This window comes from Argopecten irradians, chromosome 3, assembly GCF_041381155.1.
Source record: "Argopecten irradians isolate NY chromosome 3, Ai_NY, whole genome shotgun sequence".
Taxonomy (NCBI): Eukaryota; Metazoa; Mollusca; class Bivalvia; order Pectinida; family Pectinidae; genus Argopecten; species Argopecten irradians.
Genome location: NC_091136.1, coordinates 9,827,147 through 9,849,622, shown reverse-complemented (window position 1 = coordinate 9,849,622; position 22,476 = coordinate 9,827,147). Strand labels below are relative to the sequence as shown.

Genomic DNA, 22,476 nt, shown 5'->3' with positions numbered 1-22,476 from the left:
ACTGAAATATATAGACTTAAGGATGTATGCTACCTTACTATGACACGGAGACTGAAATATATAGACTTAAGGATGTATGCTACCTTACTATGACACCGAGACTGAAACATTTAGACTTAAGGGTGTATGCTACCTTACTGTCACATGGAGACTGAAATATATAGACTTAAGGGTGTATGCTACCTTACTATGACACGGAGACTGAAATATATAGACTTAAGGGTGTATGCTACCTTACTATGACACGGAGACTGAAATATATAGACTTAAGGATGTATGCTACCTTACTATGACACGGAGACTGAAATATATAGACTTAAGGGTGTATGCTACCTTACTATGACACGGAGACTGAAATATATAGACTTAAGGATGTATGCTACCTTACTATGACACGGAGACTGAAATATATAGACTTAAGGGTGTATGCTACCTTACTATGACACGGAGACTGAAATATTTAGACTTAAGGGTGTATGCTACCTTACTGTCACATGGAGACTGAAATGTCTAGAAATAAGGGTGAATGTTATCTCACTGTGACACGGTGACTGTGAAATATTTAGACTTAAGAGTGTATGCTTCTATTCAGACTTAAGGGTGTATGCTACCTTACTGTGACACAGAGACTGTGAAATATTTAGAATCAAGGGTGTATGTTATATAACTGTGACATAAAACTGTGAATTTATACTTATGGGTGTATGCTACCATATGTGAAATTGATACTTAAATATCTACATTCTGACTGTCATGATATTATGGTGACCAACAGTTCATTAAACCAAAATTAGCCTATTATAAAATCTCTTATGAGGTATTTTAGTTTTGATGCAACCTCTTGGACAGAATGTCTAAAAAAACTTACAAATGTTTTATTCATCAATGACAAAAAACACAGCAAGTCATTGTAAAATATTTCTGATTTGTTTCAACTTCTCTGTGTTACCAGGTAATATAACCAGAGCTGGAACATTTATTTGGTTTCTGCTGCCATAATCTGTAAGGTTTTTTCCCCCTTTGGAAGAACTTTGATGTGTAAATCGCCTGACGTGACAGATTTATGTGTCTGAGTGTCGTAATTCACAGTCTTGTATGTGTTTCTTTCTTTGAAGTTGTGAGGGTTCTGAGTAAGTCAACCATATGGTTAAAAAATTTAGCTGGAAGAATCTTTGCCAAATTAAAAACCTCTTCTCAGGAAAGGAAATAGGTAGCATAGCATGGCTTCTGTGTCCTAACCATCTCTAGAGTTTGTCTTCACTTTCATCAACTGTGATTGATGTTTTGAACTCAAAAAAGCTTAAATATCATAACCCATCATCCCCAAGAAATGCCTATGAACTCTCCCATTTGGAGTTTGGACCATTCTATTTTATTGACCTTTGGTTAGGTACTTGGTTTGTTCCACAAAAAACTTACAAATTGAACCATGAAGGCAATAAGGTCATTTAGTATCAAAATATAATTTTTACAATTGTTGAATTTTTACTAGGGTGATTTTTCTGGAATATAAAGCAATGATGCTAGAATGTAAAAAAATATTAATTAATTGATGTTAGTGCTGAAATATGATATACAATGAATAACATTATATTTAGATTGCACTAATATACTGGAAGAAAAATAACAGTAACCTGATAAGTGTTAAAACAATAATCAACTGATGTATTACTATTTACAGGTGCTAGTCAACAAGCTTCCATTGTTACCTCAAAGAACATCTTTAAGACCCAGATCGGTGAAAATGTTACACTGGAGTGTGTCAGTCAGGGAACTCCACAACCCACCATCATCTGGGATCCCTACGGCGGCGAGTTTCCAGTCGGGCGACACAAAATCGAAAAAGGCAAAGTTTGACAGAATATAGCCAAATGTTTGGTCAAATCATAACTTAAGTGATAAGTTTACCTGCATTTGTAATGTAAAATTAGTCGGAACCAGGAAAATACTGAGAATTGCATTATGTTCTGTCTGGAAAGATATGGATTTTATTCCTATAGCCTTAATTGTTAAATCTAATACCAAAAAATATTTTGGACTGTTAATTTTCTGTATGTGTAAGAACTGAAAAAATAAACAAAATTATACCACGCTTCTTATCTGTAAGTGTGATGTTTTTTAAATGTTTACAAGTACTTTCTTTAACTGAGGTAGTTTTCCAAAATCACATTGAAGGGGAGGTAACTCTTATATATGTACAAGTCTGGGAACACTTACAACACCAAAAATCTTTAAAATCAATTTTTTAAGAAAAACATCTTGGAGCAGCATTGAAAAATAAACCTGAAATGGTATAAATGTTTTGCACAAAACCATTTTTAATTCTTAGAAAATAATTGTTATTATAAATTTTTCCTTATTTCATTGGAATATGGCGGTCACCAACCTGTTTTGATATGCCCAGTAATAAGTATTTATTTTATTGTACAGGTCATCTGTTTATATGGAATGTACAGCGTGAGGACATGGGGACGTATGCCTGCAAGGCCTCTAACGGTGTTGGCATGGAAACACACAAAGCCATCATGTTGGAGGTCCTCGAGCCCCCTGTCGTACAGGCCGAGACTCAGTTCATCACCATCAACCCCAGTGAGTCGGTGCGTCTTCGCTGCGAGATCGGTGACTCGCCGGAAATGCAAGTCATCTGGTACCACAACGCTGTACCTATGGGGAAAGTCCTGACTGCTAAAAATGGAGGTAGGCTTGGTATTAATTACTGTATCAAAATGTAAAATTCACTCTTCTGAAATCACTTATGTAACATATATTTATATTGGTTTTCAATTTGAAGCATTCAAGAATTTAATTGAAATAATAGTGTATAATTTGGATTCAACAAAGCTTAAATTTCTAAAATTAGTTATTACATAGAAACTATTAAATAAACCTAGCTAAGTATGGAAGAAACTTATTTTTATCAATTAAGAAAACTGATTTCATAAAAACTGTTAAATATTGCTGATTATGGTGTAGATATTGGTAATCAATTGATCCTTCCTTTGCTTAGCTACCACCTACACCATCAAACACATAAAGCCTGAGGATGGCGGTCTGTACCAGTGTATGTGTAGTAACGACGTCGGAGTCTCTTATGCCGTCATACATGTAGAGGTCAAAGGTCAAGCTGAACCTGGTACCGACGGAGAAGATGAAACTGACGTGGTGCCATCTGGTGGGGAGGGATCAAACAGTGGGGGACGAGGGACACACAATTCAAATCGTAGGAAAAATAGACGTAACAAAAAGCGAAGGAGGAACAGGAAGAAGGAGAAGAAAACCAACAGGAGGCCACCTAATGATGAAAGTGCTGGTGAGGAATCTTAAGTTATCTCCCCTTAATAAAAGTCAAGTGTGATGGATCAGTTATAAGTAGAGCATATAAAATTATGAGTTACTTCCCCTCACCAAAAGTAAGTGATTTAAAGCTAATATATGGAACGTTCTTAAATGTGTTGGACTAGGGAAATAGAAAAAAGATGTATATTTTAAATAAATTGATGAAACGCTGTTTATTTATGGACGATGTTGTATTTTCAGCCAAAGACCGATTAGTTCCTCCCACAGCTCCTGATGTCAGTCAGCTGTCAGATAAATCTGTAAAACTCAACTGGTCAGTCCCGGAAAATGATGGCCTACAGATTGTCTTCTTCCGCGTCCAGTACAAAATTATCAAACCGAAGAAAAGCCAATGGAAGACTGAAGACGAGGAGATTCCGGGAGACCAGCGGATGTACGAAGTGTCAAACCTGAAGCCAGGTACGATATATTGTGTAGAGACATCACTGATCATGACCAATAAGATTTCTCTACTATTTATGTCAGTTTAAAAAGAGTCCAAACATTAATGTCATAAAATTGGATACTTGTTTTTAGGACTTTCACTAAACCAACTCTTTCTGATCTACTGATTATTGCTGTTACAGAAGCCCAGTACAAGTTTCGTATAGCGGCAGTCTACTCTAACAATGACAACACAGCTGGTCCAAACTCAAAGAAATTTACTCTGATGGTGAAAAAGTTTAAACAGCCGCGGGCTCCGGAAGGTCGGCCGACTATAGTCAAGGTTGAACCAGTGGAATACGAACGCGAGGAGTCTATTAACAATATCCAGGAATACGGACTCAATGTCCGATGGAAGGTACAGAAATACCAGTATCAGTACAATTCTTGTATTGTATTAAAATTAATGCTTGGATGTACGAAACCTTTCATTACTAGATTAAAAATTTACCAGTTAATTCTTTGTCTTAATCTTAATTTTTTTGTTACGTGTAGTTCATTGAAAAATATTACAAAGTATCAAATCTTTTTTGACATTCTTAGAATGTGTAAAAATTAATAATATTGTGCATTAATGTATCATTTTTAATTTCATTTGTTTTGTATGATTACTTGATTTAATCTTGTTTTATTGTCTATTTCAGTACATGCCTGTGAAGACGTCACAGATAGAAGGCTTCTTCCTATACTACAAACCGTTTAGTTCTCAGGATGATTATGAATTTGTACAAATGATGGAACCAACTGCTCGAACTTATCTCTTGTCACCTTTAAAACCAAATACAGAATACTCCATCAAAATTCAGAGCTTCAACGCAGCTGGAAACAGTGACTTCAGCAACGTTGTGGTAAAACGGACGTTAGGAGGTAGTGGGATTATGATCTTCCCGCCGCCAACGGGGGAAGGAAACGGAGGAAGTCCTTCAACAAATCCGGAAAGTCCGGTAAAGGCTGCACAGCCAAGTTCAGAGGTGGATGGTCCAGTTCCAACAAACTCTAAGTCTAGTAGTGAAATGTTGTATATGATTCTGGGAATCGTACTCGGTGTTATGATGCTATTTCTCATTGTGTTTATGTTCATGTGCTGGTGGAAACAGCGACAGCAGCGAAGGATGATGGGTACGTAACCAAGGATGCATTATGGGAAGAATTCTTTTCATGGTTGTGTCACTGTTCAGCATAATTAGTTAACTGGATCTTTGAATTATATATAATTATTTCATATGGTCAATTTTGTTAATGTACAAAATAAATTAACGGAATTTAAAAGTCGTTTGAATATTATAATAGACTTTATAGAATACCGTACTTAAATTTCAATAATTCTAATGTTTATAATTTTTTTTTACTACAGATGAAATGAATGATCATATGCGAGTGAGTAAATTTCAAGATTCGGCTCAGCGAATTCATGCAGATAGTTTACGTAAAAAATATACTGGTGTGAATGGACTGAATGGCTCTGTAGCCAATGGGCATGTGCCGAATTCTTACACCAAAATGAACATTAGTGTGAATCCGTTAACGGATGTGGACCCCCATACGTTTAGTAATGGCTATGGAGGTCATGGTGTGTCAACAACGTATCAGGTAGGTCTCACTCCTGTTTTCACTCTTGTATTCACTCCTGTATTCACCCCTTTATTCATTATTGTATTCTTTCCTGTATTCACTCCTGTATTCACCCCTTTATTCATTCCTGTATTCACTCCTGTATTCACCCCTTTATTCATTCCTGTATTCACTCCTGTATTCACCCCTGTATTCATTCCTGTATTCACCCCTGTATTCATTCCTGTATTCACTCCTGTATTCACTCCTGTATACACTCCAATAACTCATTCGTTCCATTCAAAGTTTAGAACATTCAATAACTTGAAAACTTGGAAGAAATATATTCTGAAAATCATGGCAGCATTTGGTGGGTAATAAGGTTCTTCAGCGTATCAGGATAAGAAGTCTTAAGAAATACAATGAGATTATTTTCAATGAGTTTAAAAAATGGCTAAATTGACATAATGTTTTACAACAAAATATTCATTATATTTGTAGATATTGTCTATACATATAGTGACCACATTCTGTAAATGTGTGATTTAGTGACCACACCATGTTTTCTCTCCCACAGCCCCCAAGCAGTTTTATATCCAACGGGACAATACCAAACCACTCCGGTGGTAGTGACAATAACTTTAACAAGATAAACAGGAGTATGGATAGGTCTCTTCATCGTGGTATGGAACAGGTGGACAACTGTTTAGAACAGTCCAGCTCACTTGGGGACGAGGGCTGCCCCCTCCAGAGCCCTGATTCCCTGGGAGGTGGGGAAGCTCCGGCCTGCCCCCCGTCACCTCACTCTAGTAACGTACCAAGCTGTTTTGACCAATTTCACTCGGATTCACCAGGGAGATATTCAAATTCAAATCGATCATGTGACCAGCTGGCTAGGTCATGTGATCACCTTCAGGGTGATGGTGTTGTGAGAGGTTCATATGACAGTTCTACTGTGAATAGTGTTGATGGGGAAAGTGCGGGCAAACAGAAACGAAGACGACGGAGAGCTCAGGCTCGGGAACAGATGACACGAGATCAAGCTACCAATACGGACCTCAGCAGCAATGGTGGGTACATGTGTACTGGGTACTCTCTTAAATAGTGTTAAATCTGAATGAAAGGGGAGGATTTTTTGTGAAGGATCTGGAACCCTTTTAAACAAAAGATCTCATGTAAAATGTTTTAAAAACATAACAAACTTCACAAAAAATACTTTGATAATGATTTGATAGAATTGAAATTACTGATTAAAAAAAACCATACATGAATATGTCTTCCGAGATGCTCTATTACAATTCATTGTTTATTAAGCTTCTTTTTTTCATTATTTATTTTTATTTAAATAATCCTAATTTACAAAATTTCAAAAAATAATTCTGTTTTATCATTTCAGAAGGAACAATAGAATTTTCCACCTTCAACAAAGTAACAAGTGATTGCCACAGTCCTAGCCATAGTACTGGAGGTGATTGTTCTCCTGTACGGACTTATGTTACTGATCGCGCCGCGCACCTCGACTGTCCCGATAGGTGCGACGGCGTCTGACACAAAATTCTCGTCATGTGAAATGGACACAAAGACGGATTTGTTTGTCAAAGTTTTGTATCAAAACAACTTTTTCGATGCCAACTCACCTCAAGATATGATGTCATCAGAAGTGTGGCATTTAGATATGTGTTGATTATTTTCACGAAATAACGAGAAGATTTTTTTTTTTTTTTCGTTTTGTTGAATTTGAGCCAGAATTGAGCTGGTAATGTGTACTCATGCAAAACTGCATACACCTGCCCCTGAGAAGGCGTGGAGTGAGACTGCATAGAGTAAGGGGTAGATGAACATTGAACAAAATACTCAGGATTTTTGTTGTCACAAGAGAGATTTCATACAAGACTGTGTCTTGTAATGATGGTTTGTAATTTTATTGAGAAAAAAACTGCCAAAGGAATTTTTCTTTTTTTTCTCTGCACACCAAAAATAGGTACATGTTTTTGTGATATTTAAAAAATACAACAGTGTGTAGTCGTTAAAAGTATCAAACTATTGTTATGAATTATATGTAACAGGCAATATAATTATTCATTTCCTAACTGCCAAAATAATACAAAAATTATACTTGGAGTTACTTCCCTTACATGCCAAAAATTTTGATCAAAGTGTTGATTAACTAAGTCTGTGAATCTTTTTTATCATTCTATTTCATCCAGATCTATAATAATAGTTAGAAATTACAATTATTGTTATTTTGATGAAAATGCAAAGAAACTTTTTGGTCAATTTGCTGTATTGAATTACTCTTTCATTGTCATGAGATTTTAAGAGGTGTTTTCAAATAACATAAAATCATGTTGAAAAATTCATTTATTTTTTAAAATTGATACAGCTTTATGAATATTTTGTCACAAATCTTGTACAATTTTAAGAATGATACAAAAAGTTTTACAAGATTTCGAACATCAACACATACTGATAAATTGCCAGGAAGTAACTTTGATAAAATTTCATAATAATTTATGAAATATTCCAGCATTAATTTATATGCTATTGAAGCAAGGCTTTCTATTAATATTTGTCATAAAATAATAACGTAAAGTTAAAAAAACAAGGTAAACTTGCTAATCAAAATATAAATTTTGTTTGTTGAAGTGAAGATATTTTCATTTAATTCAAATGTATATACAGATAAGATGTAATATGCTGAAGGATGAAATTTTCTTTAATGTTAAAATCAACGACAAGTTCATAGTTGTATGTTTTTTTTTATCAATATTTAGATCTGTTGGTTTGACAGAAAATTACATCTTAATTCTTTGTTTTCATCAGGGTACAAATCTTTAATATTTGGTTGGCAGGAATATTCAGAAAGTTAACACACAGACAGTTTCTATATGTACAACAATTAGAACAAAAATTATAGAACCAAGTAGATTTTGCAAATATTTAATGTTTTAATTTTTTTTTATCAATAGAATTTTTAATATCCCATTTTTGAAATAAAGCATACTTTGGAAGCATTTTCTTCAGGTTTTTGTCGATGACGAATAAGATTAATTCTAGATTATAAGAGTAGATTTTTTTTTGTTTTTGTTTTTTTTTTTTTTTTTTTGTAGGAATGAGTTGGGGGAAGTCAACATACTTATATAGCCTGTCAGTTTAACCATTAATCTAAATACTGTTTCATCCCTCAGCACTATTACATTTAATCTGGTTATAAGTTAGTCTGTGATTTTGTTTTGTATTGAGTGAAATCCATTAGATGTTGAGAGTCGAGGAGACAGACTGTCGTTACACACTGTGTAATCAGTTATATTCGTGTATGTATTAGGTCGTATATATACTGTGGTCTAGGACGGACGCCATTTACCCACGTATCCGGCGCCATCCAACACCATCCACAAGGGTAAATTACAAAACATTTATAAGATATTAATTCATGTGTTTCTTTTTTGTATTATTGTATCTTTATGCTCAATGCAAAGAGGATACAAGACGCACCATGTTCATTTTTTTCTTCATTATTTTATTCTGAAAAACGAGAATTTCACCCAATTTGTTTCTTAAGTTAATTTTGTTATATATCGTGTAAATAGAACATTGTTCAGTATTATCCTGTATAATGATGACCCACCTGAACATAACTTAATAAACTATAAATATGAAATGGTATCCATATGTGTCCCAAAAATCATGTTGTATTTATCGTATCTTATGTAACTGCCGAGGTCCATGTCATACAAGTATGTGTACTCGTGCAATGGATGATTGTGTGAGATGTACAAAAGCATGGGAGACGAGCTGATGAATAAGATATGTTGTGATGTTTGAGATAGATTTCGAGTTGGGAAGAGATGAGGAATTTTATCTTTTGTTTTGTTTCTTTTTTTTTGGTGTTTTTCACTCTAATAAAATGATGGCCAGAACCAGGGTCTGAGATCGAAATCCCAACTTTCTAATATTTTTTTCATAGAAAAGGGTGAAAAAAAATTTAGGGTCGGGGTAAAAAATTTGGGTCGTTCAGGTAACCCTAAACAGACATTTTTTTTTATTTTCTCACCAAATATTGTGTGATTTATGAGAGTTACTCCCCTTTGTCCTAATATTATGAATCTATTGAGGCCTATGAAAAAATAATTTTCTTTTCTTTGCTTTATGGCTATATATTTCAAATCTTATTTTGTATTTTATAGATTGGAATTGATAAGAAATTGTGCCTTTAAAACAATTTATTAGTTACTATTATCATTCTGTTCTCACTCACAATAAATTTCTCCTCACTTCCCAAGCTCAAGTGACTGATTCAAATGGTATATAGGGCGTGTATGTGGCTGTGTATGTCGGTATGCCAGTATTTGTGTGTTGTATCTGTGAGTGAGGAGGAAGCAGTGTGACCTGACTTATCAGAGGTTAGTACTGTGTTAATATTAGAGTTCCAAACCTGAGTAAGACGGCAATGCTGGTTTTAATTGGCCTTGTGTATAATTACTTTACAAAAATATAATTAAGATGACCAAAATAATTTTGTATGGTTTTGTCCCAAACCTTTTCAGCCTAAAAATATATTACCAATTGTTTATCATGGCTAGATTGACCAAAGATTTTTAAATAATGTTGACAATCGGGGGGGGGGGGGGGGGGGGGGGGGGGAAAAAATCTGAAGCGTTTCCTCATACTGTATGATGATATACCTATTTTGGCATAAGAAAATTTGTACAAAATTGCAATATACAATAATGCTGATAATGTTTAAATGAAATGTGGTTTTCCTTTATGGTTTCAGATAATAACTGACCATTAGATAGTTATAAGGAATTTTGCATGAAAACGAAACAGTTGAACTTATACATTCTTATAAAATTGCTATAAGTACCTTTTGATTTTGTAAGTTACCAACCAATGTCACAAGTTTGTAATAAATGGAAGAGTGCTAATTGAAAAGTGCTAATAATGATTACAGGAAAACTGATGATGATGCTGAGAGGTTAGGATGAGAGAGAAAGGAGAGAGAAATAGGAGTGTATCTGGTGCAATGCTAAATGTGATAATTCTACACCTTCCTGAATAATTTTCTTCCCTAGGCCCATTGGCCAATAATATGTCACAAAATGACACTTGATTATCCAATCACAAGAGGCATTACAAAATGTGTACTACAGTAGCCAAGAGACCTGATAAGAACATACTTTATTGTCAACCAATCATACAGTAACCTATATATTGATGAGTCATAAGAGATTAGTTAAAATGATTACCAATAACAAAATACAATGTTTCAGTTATAACGCAATTGCAATTTATTTTTTACTAAAGTAGCCAATCAAAATTATGTAAGCACTTATCTTCATCAAATCCATCAAACCTGGTTGCATTCAGAGATTTGCCACATTCTGAAAATAATTCCTGAGTAAGCAATCAAAACAGTATATGAGCTTGAACGGTCTGGGCATTAAGGTCACATGTGTTTGGAGATTGGGTCTAGGGGAGAAAGGAAAGCGGGAGAAAATAATGTCATTTTCATTTGTGTTCATAAATGTCCTTATGGCCAGGAGTTTAAACAGTCGTCATTGTACATAAAGACAAACAGTAAAAATTAAATTACAACTATGATTTTCTCTTGTGTTTTTTACATACAAATGTTTTGGCTTTCATGACTTCTGGGATAAAGGAGCTTGAGGGTTGATTAATTGTTAACTTGAAGTCGTTTGACCAGATTGACCAGAAAAAGAGACAAGAGAACGGAACCTAGTGTTCCTGTAGTGTAAACGTCCACTGATTGAGTAAGGGACAAGAGAACAGAACCTAGTGTTCCTGTAGTGTAAACGTCCACTGATTGAGTAAGAGACAAGAGAACAGAACCTAGTGTTCCTGTAGTGTAAACGTCCACTGATTGAGTAAGAGACAAGAGAACAGAACCTAGTGTTCCTGTAGTGTAAACGTCCACTGATTGAGTAAGAGACAAGAGAACAGAACCTAGTGTTCCTGTAGTGTAAACGTCCACTGATTGAGTAAGAGACAAGAGAACAGAACCTAGTGTTCCTGTAGTGTAAACGTCCACTGATTGAGTAAGAGACAAGAGAACAGAACCTAGTGTTCCTGTAGTGTAAACGTCCACTGATTGAGTAAGAGACAAGAGAACAGAACCTAGTGTTCCTGTAGTGTAAACGTCCACTGATTGAGTAAGAGACAAGAGAACAGAACCTAGTGTTCCTGTAGTGTAAACGTCCACTGATTGAGTAAGAGACAAGAGAACAGAACCTAGTGTTCCTGTAGTGTAAACGTCCACTGATTGAGTAAGAGACAAGAGAACAGAACCTAGTGTTCCTGTAGTGTAAACGTCCACTGATTGAGTAAGAGACAAGAGAACAGAACCTAGTGTTCCTGTAGTGTAAACGTCCACTGATTGAGTAAGAGAGACCTACGAGAACAGAAACAACCTAGTGTTCCTGTAGTGTAAACGTCCACTGATTGAGTAAGAGACAAGAGAACAGAACCTAGTGTTCCTGTAGTGTAAACGTTCACTGATTGAGTAAGGGACAAGAGAACAGAACCTAGTGTTCCTGTAGTGTAAACGTCCACTGATTGAGTAAGGGACAAGAGAACAGAACCTAGTGTTCCTGTAGTGTAAACGTCCACTGATTGAGTAAGAGACAAGAGAACAGAACCTAGTGTTCCTGTAGTGTAAACGTCCACTGATTGAGTAAGAGACAAGAGAACAGAACCTAGTGTTCCTGTAGTGTAAACGTCCACTGATTGAGTAAGAGACAAGAGAACAGAACCTAGTGTTCCTGTAGTGTAAACGTCCACTGATTGAGTAAGAGACAAGAGAACAGAACCTAGTGTTCCTGTAGTGTAAACGTCCACTGATTGAGTAAGAGACAAGAGAACAGAACCTAGTGTTCCTGTAGTGTAAACGTCCACTGATTGAGTAAGAGACAAGAGAACAGAACCTAGTGTTCCTGTAGTGTAAACGTCCACTGATTGAGTAAGAGAGAACAAGAGAACAGAACCTAGTGTTCCTGTAGTGTAAACGTCCACTGATTGAGTAAGAGACAAGAGAACAGAACCTAGTGTTCCTGTAGTGTAAACGTCCACTGATTGAGTAAGAGACAAGAGAACAGAACCTAGTGTTCCTGTAGTGTAAACGTCCACTGATTGAGTAAGAGACAAGAGAACAGAACCTAGTGTTCCTGTAGTGTAAACGTCCACTGATTGAGTAAGAGACAAGAGAACAGAACCTAGTGTTCCTGTAGTGTAAACGTCCACTGATTGAGTAAGAGACAAGAGAACAGAACCTAGTGTTCCTGTAGTGTAAACGTCCACTGATTGAGTAAGAGACAAGAGAACAGAACCTAGTGTTCCTGTAGTGTAAACGTCCACTGATTGAGTAAGAGACAAGAGAAGAGAACCTAGCGTTCCTGTAGTGTAAACGTCCACTGATTGAGTAAGAGACAAGAGAACGGAACCTAGTGTTCCTGTAGTGTAAACGTCCACTGATTGAGTAAGACACAGACCTTGCAGATCTCGCCCAGATCAAGTCTAAAATAAGAATGGAATAATAACGTCAGCATTGATTGGTGTAGGACAGAAGTATATCAGTGACCTAGATATATTTGGAGACTTAATTTCTCGTTTTCGTGACTATAAATATTTCTCTCATAGCAATTTCATTTCGATATATGGAAATCATAAACTTCTCTTTTACCTTATAGTTAGCAAAAAAGCCACCTTGTGATATTACAGGTTAGGAAATAGGGAAATCGATTCTAATTTAAGCAAGTGAACTCCGAGTCGGTGCGATGCTTCCTATTATTTGTTTTTCGTCTCTGCCAACAACAACCAAACACCTTTAGCAATTTAATCAGCAAATTTTCTTGCCCATAATAATTTAGCAAAATAAAAGCACACAAAGGTTTGAACAGAAATACGTAACGAGTCACGTATAGGACTGTACAGCATTGTCTGTCAATTCCAATGTGTTGGTAAATTCTGTAGATGTGCCTTTCTTTATTTTGGCACAAATCTACTCTTTCTACTCCAACGAAAGTTTCCAAATTCTTGACCAACGGTCCCTTTGTATCATTCCTTTTGTTTATTGTAGACGTTTAATGTGTTTGGATTTCACCATTTTATATTCAATTCTCCATCACTGATAAGTTCTTTCAGGCATAAAAAAAGACATGTGTATGTATTTTGTGGATGACCACGCACTCCACTGAGAGATGTATACATGTATGCAAAGTTATACTTGTAACTTTAAGAGGAACGCTACAGAGACTTTGTGATCTGTTTCCCAGACAACTGATAAACTTTGACGAGACTTGTGTCAAGTCCTACCCACAAATGTCCGTCTTTGTGTAGACAGAGAGCATACGGTTCGTCCTCCTCCCTCGAAATGACCTGTAGCACGTGACCGTCACGTGATATGGCTATCAATGCATTGTTATCTCCCTTGTTCCCAACAATAATAGTTCCATCCTTAGCAAACGCTGCCGTGTGAGGCCAAAACAGGTCCGGACTGGAATATCCAGTCTCCGTGGCAACGCCTCCAGCGTCTATAACAATAGATTCGCGAAACCACCAAACGATCTTAAGTGACGCGTCCAGAAGAACAAAATAATGATGGAAGAAATCACAAACACAAAAGACGTCCGTGTAAGGGCATTGTGCTATGTTACTTGGACAAAACTCGATGAAATCAGCTCCCGGATTCAGTTTTTGAAAATCTGTAACAGCATTGCCTTCTGTGTCGAACACTAACATGTTACATTCGATTCCAACTAGAATCTTGTTTTTTGAAGACAGACACATACAGCGTGGTTCAAATCCAAGATTAAACCTATTGACGGCTGTCTTGTTTTTCAACATTTCAAATACCCCTCCGTTTGCACATGCGTACCATATATTTCCACTCTGTGGAGCGACAGAAATGTCGATGACGTCACTTTTTGTGTCCAGTTTGAGCGTTTCCTCTACTCTGCCACTTTTATTCATCACTGACACTTTCCTTTCACTGTAGTGCCAAACATACGCTTGGTCCTGGGAAAATGCGTGGATATGAGAAATGATAAACCCACTTTCCTGCGAAGGAACCGTCCCTATCGGTTTAGGAGTAATGACTGTCCTTTTACCTTTTGCTGTTTTAGGCGGTGGTTTTCTCTTTGGTGCAGGTTTCACCTCTTCGCGCTTCATTCGAGCTGCTCGGCGGCGACATGTTGGACATTCGTCATGATGATTTGAGGATTGTCTCATTAGGTGATGTGTCGCCATTTTGGATTTTCAACAAGTCCTTGGAATGACGCCAACATCACAGCAAACGACGTCTGCAATGGAATGATCGACATTTCATTAATTATTGACAAGAAATCAGAAAATATAGACGAGAGGAATAATATTAATGACAGAAATCTTTATATAGAAGGTGAAATTCATTTAAAAAAACAACTTTGAATGGAAAGTGATATAAATCCAACTAACCCTAATATGTGTTATTCATACACGGCCAGAAGGATTTAATTTGAAAACAAAACCAGATGATTTTCATTTTCCATATATAGTACTCAATGGTAACATCCCGGGTAAAACTGTCGCTTCAACAATCAATTAAACGCTGGGGAAAATAAACGAGGAGAATACCCATTCAAAGCTATGAGTCTGTTTAAGGCCGGGGTGCAATGGTATGAGTGTGGCATAAATCTAACTCCAGATTTAAGGCCGGGGTGCAATGGTATGAGTGTGACATAAATCTAACTCCAATTTAAGGCCGGGGTGCAATGGTATGAGTGTGGCGTAAATCTAACTCCAGATCTACTATCTATAGGGAGCAAGAAGGTAAATTTAGATTGTCATAAAGTATGGGCGCTACCCGTCTCAAACCTCTTTGAACGTTTGGTGGACTCCGTCTACATAATGTATAAAAACGTAAATTAGGCTTTGCCATTCTGTGCTGTCGTATCATGCGTTGTGTATACAAAGGTACACCTAACTTGTACAGGAGACATTTAAAAATCCCAGCTTTACAATACACGACTGGGCATGTTGCCCTGTCCAGATCGATATATAACTACGTAAACCAGTTATTGGTATGATTTAGACTCCAAATAGAAGTGTCGACACTGGGAGCGGAAAACTCTACTTCCTAAATTCACTATATTGTGTAATTATTTCACTAACAACGCACTTTCCTGCTAGTATAAAACAGAATAAATAAGTTCTGAGTATATTGATATCCATATATGTCAAAGTTGAGTCTGCCGAGAGATATCAGCAGTTTAATGATTTTACACCTTATGATACGAAACACAAAAATCAGATATATAACATTAACAAACATAAAACATAGTAATTAAACACTCACCTTGGGTGTTTCTCGGTGACGCTACAACATACCTAATATGCCTGTCACACACATTTTACAGTCGAGTTTCCGCAAACTACGACAGCCGAGTAGTGCCCAATACCATACTGTATGTTAATGGAAAGATGACTCTGACCAAAAACATTACCGCAATAATTTGTTTGCTTTAAAACAGAAGCAAAACATCTACCATTTCCACCTTATTGTTTCTTTCTTTTTTAAAATATTTTTTTGGGACATCAATTTCTTTAACGATTCAAGTTTTCGCGAATTTTTGTGATCTGGCCATTAGAGAATAACTACTTCATTCAGGTCTTAGCAATTGTTAGATCAAACTTTCGTATAAAAACAACATCCTCTGCAATACTTTACCAGAAATATATGTGTACAAATGTAGGCGTATTTACATCTCACAAAGTTGGAAATCTCTCCATATCTGACGACGACATTGCACACATGATGTGTACAGCTATATACGACTCTTTAAAACAGAAGCAAAACATCTACCATTTCCACCTTATTGTTTCTTTTTTTAATATTTTTTGGGACATCAATTTCTTTAACGATTCAAGTTTTCGCGATTTTTTGTGATCTGGCCATTAGACAATAACTACTTCATTCAGGTCTTAGCAATTGTTAGATCAAACTTTCGTATAAAAACAACATCCTCTGCAATACTTTACCAGAAATATATGTGTACAAATGTAGGCGTATTTACATCTCACAAAGTTGGAAATCTCTCCATATCTGACGACGACATTGCACACATGATGTGTACAGCTATATACGACTCTTTTTAGCTACCTAGGTACCAACACATGACTAACATCCTTGCACAGTCAACCCTGTCTATGTAGACCACCCATGGAACTAGGAAAAATTATCTATTTGTACACAGTAATCTTTATACACAAGTCAAATTGTGTATAAATGCCTTTATAAGTGGTCTTACAAACTTGCAAATGAAATTAGATAGCTAAAACAAATTTGTTTTATCCTTAGTCAGTTTTGACATCCTATTTTACGTCGCAAAAATGGAACCACTTAAAAACCGCTGCTCTTTTTGTTTTTAGAAAAGTGTCTTAGTAACGTTTAATTATCGGTTTTAAATATCCCTTAGTTTGGTTTGACAATATCACAGGTGGTAATGTTTGTGTGTAGAGGAAATTGAACAAATGATTGCTAGTAAAACCGGATATTGCTGTACGACATATTGCTAACGTGAACTTATACGATTTTCAATTTTGATTATCGAGTCATGTCGACAATGATTTTTATCTAGACCGACAGTTTGAAGAAGCCTACAGTTAGAGTATTACTCGGACTAGAAAACTAGGACCCGCCGAGTTGGATGATTTACTCCGAGATTTTTTTCACAATTTCATATCTTAACAAGCCACGTGTGAAACATTTCATTTAACCTTGATAGATCCCACATACCCCTGTACATATGTCTCTTTTCATACTTACGCTATTTATGTTCATATATGTACGTTTTACTGAGGGTTCAACCTGCTTTGAATTCGGCGAGGACATACGTTATAGTTTGCTCCCTGGGCTGAAGTTGACGGGAGAAGTACATCGCCATGGACAGTCCTATTCACTCCGAGGTTGTTTCAAGGAGTGTTTGATACAGCAAGGGTGTAAGGCGATTACCTACCACCGGACGCACCTTACCTGTGCTATTGGCGGGGCAGCGGCTGTGTTAGCTACCACGAGCGACCTTAATTATATCTCCGGTAGCAGGGACCACTTACCACAAGCAAACGTAAGTAGGATATGTTGGGGTTTTTTAAGGTAAAAAACATATAAAAAAATCAAGCAAACGTAAGGCTTATGCAATCAGTTTTTTCCGAAAAGGTAAACATTGCAAAAACAAAGCATTTTTTTTTTTGCAGGATAAACTGTTTCTTGATATTTTTTTCTTGGTTTCGTTAGCGAAATGAATTTTCCCAATGACATAATGCATCGGACAGATAATTTTCATAAGACCTACAATACCAACCTATTGTACAAAGAATGAAAGCAAACGATATTACTCTATCAATACTACTGTATTTTATGGGTGTTTATAAAGTTCATGTTGGTCAGAATCACCTATAATTTGTTGCTAGAATTCAATTTAAAGATCTTTCGTTTGGCAATAAATCAAGTGAAGCATTTCCAGTTTAAGCTTTACTGTCATATGGCCCCAAAACAATGCGAATCCTATCAAAATACATATCCCTATTTTCGCTGTTTTATTGATGAAAGGGAGTAAAATTACAAATCTCTATTGAGTTTGAACGAATCCATAAATATACTTAATGCAAGCATGCCAGTATGCTCCTGTAAAAATGGACTCTCGCAGAAAAGCGTCCGTACCTTACACAATTTCGTATCTAACGCGACATGGTATCATTTTAGTAATAAATCAGGGCCCAGTTTCAGTTTCATTAAGATTTTTTTCTCTTCGTTTCTGTAATGAATTTTATGCTAAGGAATTCCTTGAAGTTAAGAACTGTTGATGAAACTGGCCCTGGTAAATTTCAAAGATGAAATTATCTGGTTCGGTAATGGATATTGGATAATGCTTAAAATCGGTTGTTTTTAAGGATTTGGCAGGTGTATGTGGAACTCATGTCTGTACAGAAGTGGAGAGGTGTGTTGTATTGAAGAGTGGGACTCCTGTCTGTGTGGGTACGTACGGACACTAACCGAGTATCAACACCGACAACAAAATACACAAACTCAAAATCTATCTTCAGACATCACACAAACTCAAAATTGATCTTCAGACATCACTAAAACTCAAAATCGAATATCTGAAACTTAAAATCGAACTTCAGACATCACTAAAACTCAAAATCGATCTTCAAACATCACAAAAACTCATAATCGATCTTCAGACATCATACAAACTCAAAATCGATCTTCAGACATCCCTGAAATTCAAAATCGATCTTCATACATCACTGAAACTCTAAATCGATCTTCAGACAGCATACAAACTCAAAATCGATCTTCAGACATCACTAAAATTCAAAATCGAACTTCAGACATCAAACATAAAATCGATCTTCAGACATAACTAAAAATCAAAATAGATCCTCAGACATCACTAAAAATCAAATTCGATCTTCATATATCACCGAAACTCAAAATAGATCTTCATACATCACTGAAACTCAAAATCGATCTTCAGACATCACTAAAATTCAAAATCGAACTTCGGACATCACATAAACATAAAATCGATCTTCAGACATCACTAAAACTCAAAATCGATCTTCAGACATCACTAAAATTCAAAATAGATCTTCAGACATCACTGAAACTCAATATCGATCTCAAGACATCATTGAAACTCAAAATCGATCTTCAGACATCACTAAAACTCAAAACCGTTCTTCAGGCATCACACAAACTCAAAATCGATCTTCAGACATCACTAAAACTCAAAATCGATCTTCAGGCATCACACAAACTCAAAATCGTCCTTCAGGCATCACTGAAACTCAAAATCGATCTTCAGACATTACTGAGACTCAAAATCGATCGTCAGACATCACTGAAACTCAAAATTGATCTTCAGACATCACTGAAACTCAAAATCGATCTTCAGACATCACTGAAACTCAAAATCGATCTTCAGACATCACTGAAACTCAAAATCGACCTTCAGACATCAATAAAAAGCCTTTGACTTCTTTTAGAGTCTATAGGATCAATTTTAAATATATTTCTAAAACAAGATGGCGTCTAACGTGTGCTCCTTGGCTGATCTAAGTTATTGGTCGAGCAATATAAAAGACCATACGAATTTAACGCAATAGAAATACAATTCCTACGAGGATATTACATCAAACACGTAACTCATTTTTATCAAAAGCAATCCCCTATTTCACGAAACATAGCATTGTCATCATTTATGTAGTGTATTTACTAACTAATTGTTATATCATTGTTATATCTGTGTTATTGATGTCCGGTGAGTTACTGTGGCAAATACACCACAATTTAAAATGACGAACGCTCTATATAACAAAATCTAATTGTGACGGGTGCCGTCACATAAAGTTCCTCCAATTTCCACAGCACCTTATTTGACAAGAGTGACCTCCCCTGAAAAATGACGTGGCATTGTTTTACCGGTAAATGATTTTATTTCGCAGCAGAAAAAAAAATGTTTTTTTTAAATGTCATTTAAAGTTAATATATACTGCGAACAAATAGAAAGTCAACACTTTTTAAGTAAAATGTTTTGAAAGAAAATTGTATTTTGCAATCTTGCAATGGCTGTTAGTGCATTCGGTAAGGTCCAGGTGCAATTTTCGGATGGTTCGAACCACGTGCATTAGTCCGTAACGGAACACTCGTTCCACATTGTGCACAAGGTTTTTGTAGATTCGCTTTCATTCTACTGTCTTGAAGGATACGTGTAACTCCTAAAGTGTTATTCATGTGTCCAGGGTGTGGAAAACCATTTAATCGTATGCTGTTTTAACGCACGAAGAATTTGTATTCCGTTTCAGCGCGCCCTCTACCGGTCGCAAAATTCAATCACGAATCGGACCAGACTCTCGTTCAATGCGGCGAGGGTCTGGAGAATGCAAGACTATGGTTTTAGAAAATTTGAAACAGTCACAAAATTTGGTTTTTTTCCTCATAATTCTGGTATTTTTCACTTTAAAAATTTAGAATCTGATTTAAACTACATACTGAATCCGATTCCTGGCAAATCGCACAGTAGTTAAATATCTATTAGCAGTTCAATTTTGAACAATGAACGGCTATGGCGGCCATCTTGGATGCTGATCGGAAAAAATGAAACAAACAGGTCACCAGAAATTACCTCACAAAGTTTCATGGCGATCCGATTTATAATTTTCGAGAAAATGGTCAGACAAAGGTGCGGCGGAAAAGGAAAAAGAAGAACCAGAAGAAGAATAAGGAACGGAGCAAACACAATAAGTTCCCCTTCTCCGTTGGGGGAACTTAATTGTCATTTATCCTGCAAATAGTATTGATGTTGTTGGTATACACCTGCCACATATATTATGTTGTATTCTGCACTGACAGAAAAACAGCTATATTTTAGAATTCCTATTCGAATGACATACTTCCGAGGCAAAATGTTGTTTGGAAGACGGACATATTTGCAACATTGTTGGCGTCTTTCAATAAAATATACAAATTATTTTATGTACATGCTGCAGGATAAAAAGAACGGAAAAGTAGCTCACACATTTGTATCAAATTCAGGTTATATTTGAAGACACTGACCATGTACTATCTATATCTTCAATAGTATTCTATTTGGTTTTGTAGAGTTAACGTGTCCGCCTGACTGGCAGCCTTTTCAGAATAAGTGTTACAAGTTGGTTACAGCAAAGAAAAATTGGACAGAGGCCAAGGTAAAACAATATTGTTTATAATAGCACATGTATACAATGTTACCGTGGTTAACTCAATCATATTCGCCTAATATCTAAAAAGTGAAGCAATGTACTATTTTTCTTCAATGCCCTCACACCCTGTCACGATACACTGGTTATATATATTCCATATTACTCAGTATCGTATGAATAGGAAATACCAATAATTCCTGCATCCACGCTGACCTTGCTGCTACATTATGTTTCAGACAGACTGTGTTTCCCTCGGTGGGTCCCTCGCCCTTTTGGATACTGCTTTTGTTAGTAACTTCTGCTATACGTTGATTAGGGGCAGTGGTAAGTATTCATTGTACTGTACCTTCGAGGATTTTGTGGTCGTGTTGATATTTATTCGATTAGTCCATGATGGTCGTCATTTTTGTTTTTTGTTTCAGGTCTACCTACTGTTTTGATAGCAGCCAACGATATCGACCAAGAGGGAGACTGGACATGGGGTATGGGCGGAACCTATATAGGTTTTTCTCGCTGGGCACCAGGAAATCCCAGTGGTCGCCTTCCTGAGGACGATTGCGGTGCAATTAACGATTCTGGGTATTGGGTGGATATTGATTGCCGGGTCCCGTATGCATACTTATGTGAGAAGCAGCTCATGTAAGGCATTATTTCAGGATTTCAACGTTTATCATACCTACACAATGGTGCAGTTGTAGGGTCAGGACAACGTATTCATTGGTAACGAAGAACTGAAGAAAATCCTATTATTCCATAGTTCTCCGATACGATTGTAGATACATGTAAGCAATGCACGTGTTTATAAAAAAGAGCTTTCGAAGCAGGAAAGGTCCAGTCATGTGATTCAGCAAGTAATCAAAATAATTTTTATATATTAATATTAATAATCAAATTTTAAAATATATGGATTAATTTATAGCCAAATAGCATGATACAAAAATGACACAACATCATTTCCGGTATTTGTACTGGATGTTTAAATAGAAGATATAAAGAGCAACGTATGATGTCTATGTTAACCGCCTGAAAAGGTTGTCATTACGTAGTACGGATATCCATAATGTCTCCGTAGTGAAAAAGCAGTAAAGACAATGACATATCTCATTAAAAAGGCCGAAACACCACCAAAAGGCTATCGCTATCAAGCGTTTTGCTCATATGAATTCTGAATAAATTACCATATCTCACTGTCATCTCAGTATGTGTTGTTAATACCATTACCCTTTTCGCGCATGAGAAGATGAGTAGTTTTACTAGTATTTTCAAGGCCAAAAATAGTAGGTCGGTAGGAATTTTTCAAAAACATGTTTTAGGGAACAGACTAATCTCATTTTTTTCAACATTTTTCCCATAGGTATTTCACAGCTACTATAATTAAGAAATGGTACATTTAGCAGTTTTCTG

General features: G+C 36.2%; 4 protein-coding genes across 8 annotated transcripts in view; 2 read left to right on the top strand and 2 right to left on the bottom strand.

Annotated features, from left to right (window-relative positions):
- Window positions 1-9,954, top strand: part of LOC138317515 (brother of CDO-like) — a 201,007-nt gene extending 191,053 nt beyond the window's left edge. For all 5 annotated transcript variants that reach the window (XM_069259246.1, XM_069259244.1, XM_069259245.1 and 2 more), the window contains 9 exons: window positions 1,682-1,846; window positions 2,431-2,697; window positions 3,008-3,310; window positions 3,538-3,756; window positions 3,924-4,138; window positions 4,425-4,899; window positions 5,135-5,370; window positions 5,909-6,401; window positions 6,728-9,954. In XM_069259246.1, the coding sequence (XP_069115347.1) occupies window positions 1,682-1,846; window positions 2,431-2,697; window positions 3,008-3,310; window positions 3,538-3,756; window positions 3,924-4,138; window positions 4,425-4,899; window positions 5,135-5,370; window positions 5,909-6,401; window positions 6,728-6,879 (2,525 nt within the window). In that variant the 3' untranslated portion in view covers window positions 6,880-9,954. The remainder of the gene's footprint in view (window positions 1-1,681; window positions 1,847-2,430; window positions 2,698-3,007; window positions 3,311-3,537; window positions 3,757-3,923; window positions 4,139-4,424; window positions 4,900-5,134; window positions 5,371-5,908; window positions 6,402-6,727) is intronic.
- A 1,054-nt stretch (window positions 9,955-11,008) lies between these two features.
- On the bottom strand, window positions 11,009-13,207 carry LOC138317210 (perilipin-4-like). Its single transcript, XM_069258761.1, has 3 exons — window positions 13,204-13,207; window positions 11,748-12,800; window positions 11,009-11,610 (listed from the first exon to the last, which is right to left on the bottom strand). Exons 1-3 carry the CDS (start codon window positions 13,205-13,207, stop codon window positions 11,009-11,011), a joined length of 1,659 nt encoding a protein of 552 aa, XP_069114862.1.
- On the bottom strand, window positions 12,387-15,759 carry LOC138317514 (uncharacterized). Its single transcript, XM_069259242.1, has 2 exons — window positions 15,683-15,759; window positions 12,387-14,648 (listed from the first exon to the last, which is right to left on the bottom strand). Exon 2 carries the CDS (start codon window positions 14,593-14,595, stop codon window positions 13,594-13,596), a length of 1,002 nt encoding a protein of 333 aa, XP_069115343.1. The 5' UTR covers window positions 14,596-14,648; window positions 15,683-15,759; the 3' UTR covers window positions 12,387-13,593.
- A 1,183-nt stretch (window positions 15,760-16,942) lies between these two features.
- LOC138319906 (C-type lectin domain family 17, member A-like) lies at window positions 16,943-22,254 on the top strand. The gene is made up of 5 exons (XM_069263022.1): window positions 16,943-17,450; window positions 18,277-18,361; window positions 20,993-21,078; window positions 21,309-21,396; window positions 21,495-22,254. Exons 1-5 carry the CDS (start codon window positions 17,133-17,135, stop codon window positions 21,713-21,715), a joined length of 798 nt encoding a protein of 265 aa, XP_069119123.1. The 5' UTR covers window positions 16,943-17,132; the 3' UTR covers window positions 21,716-22,254.
- Window positions 22,255-22,476: the final 222 nt, after the last annotated feature.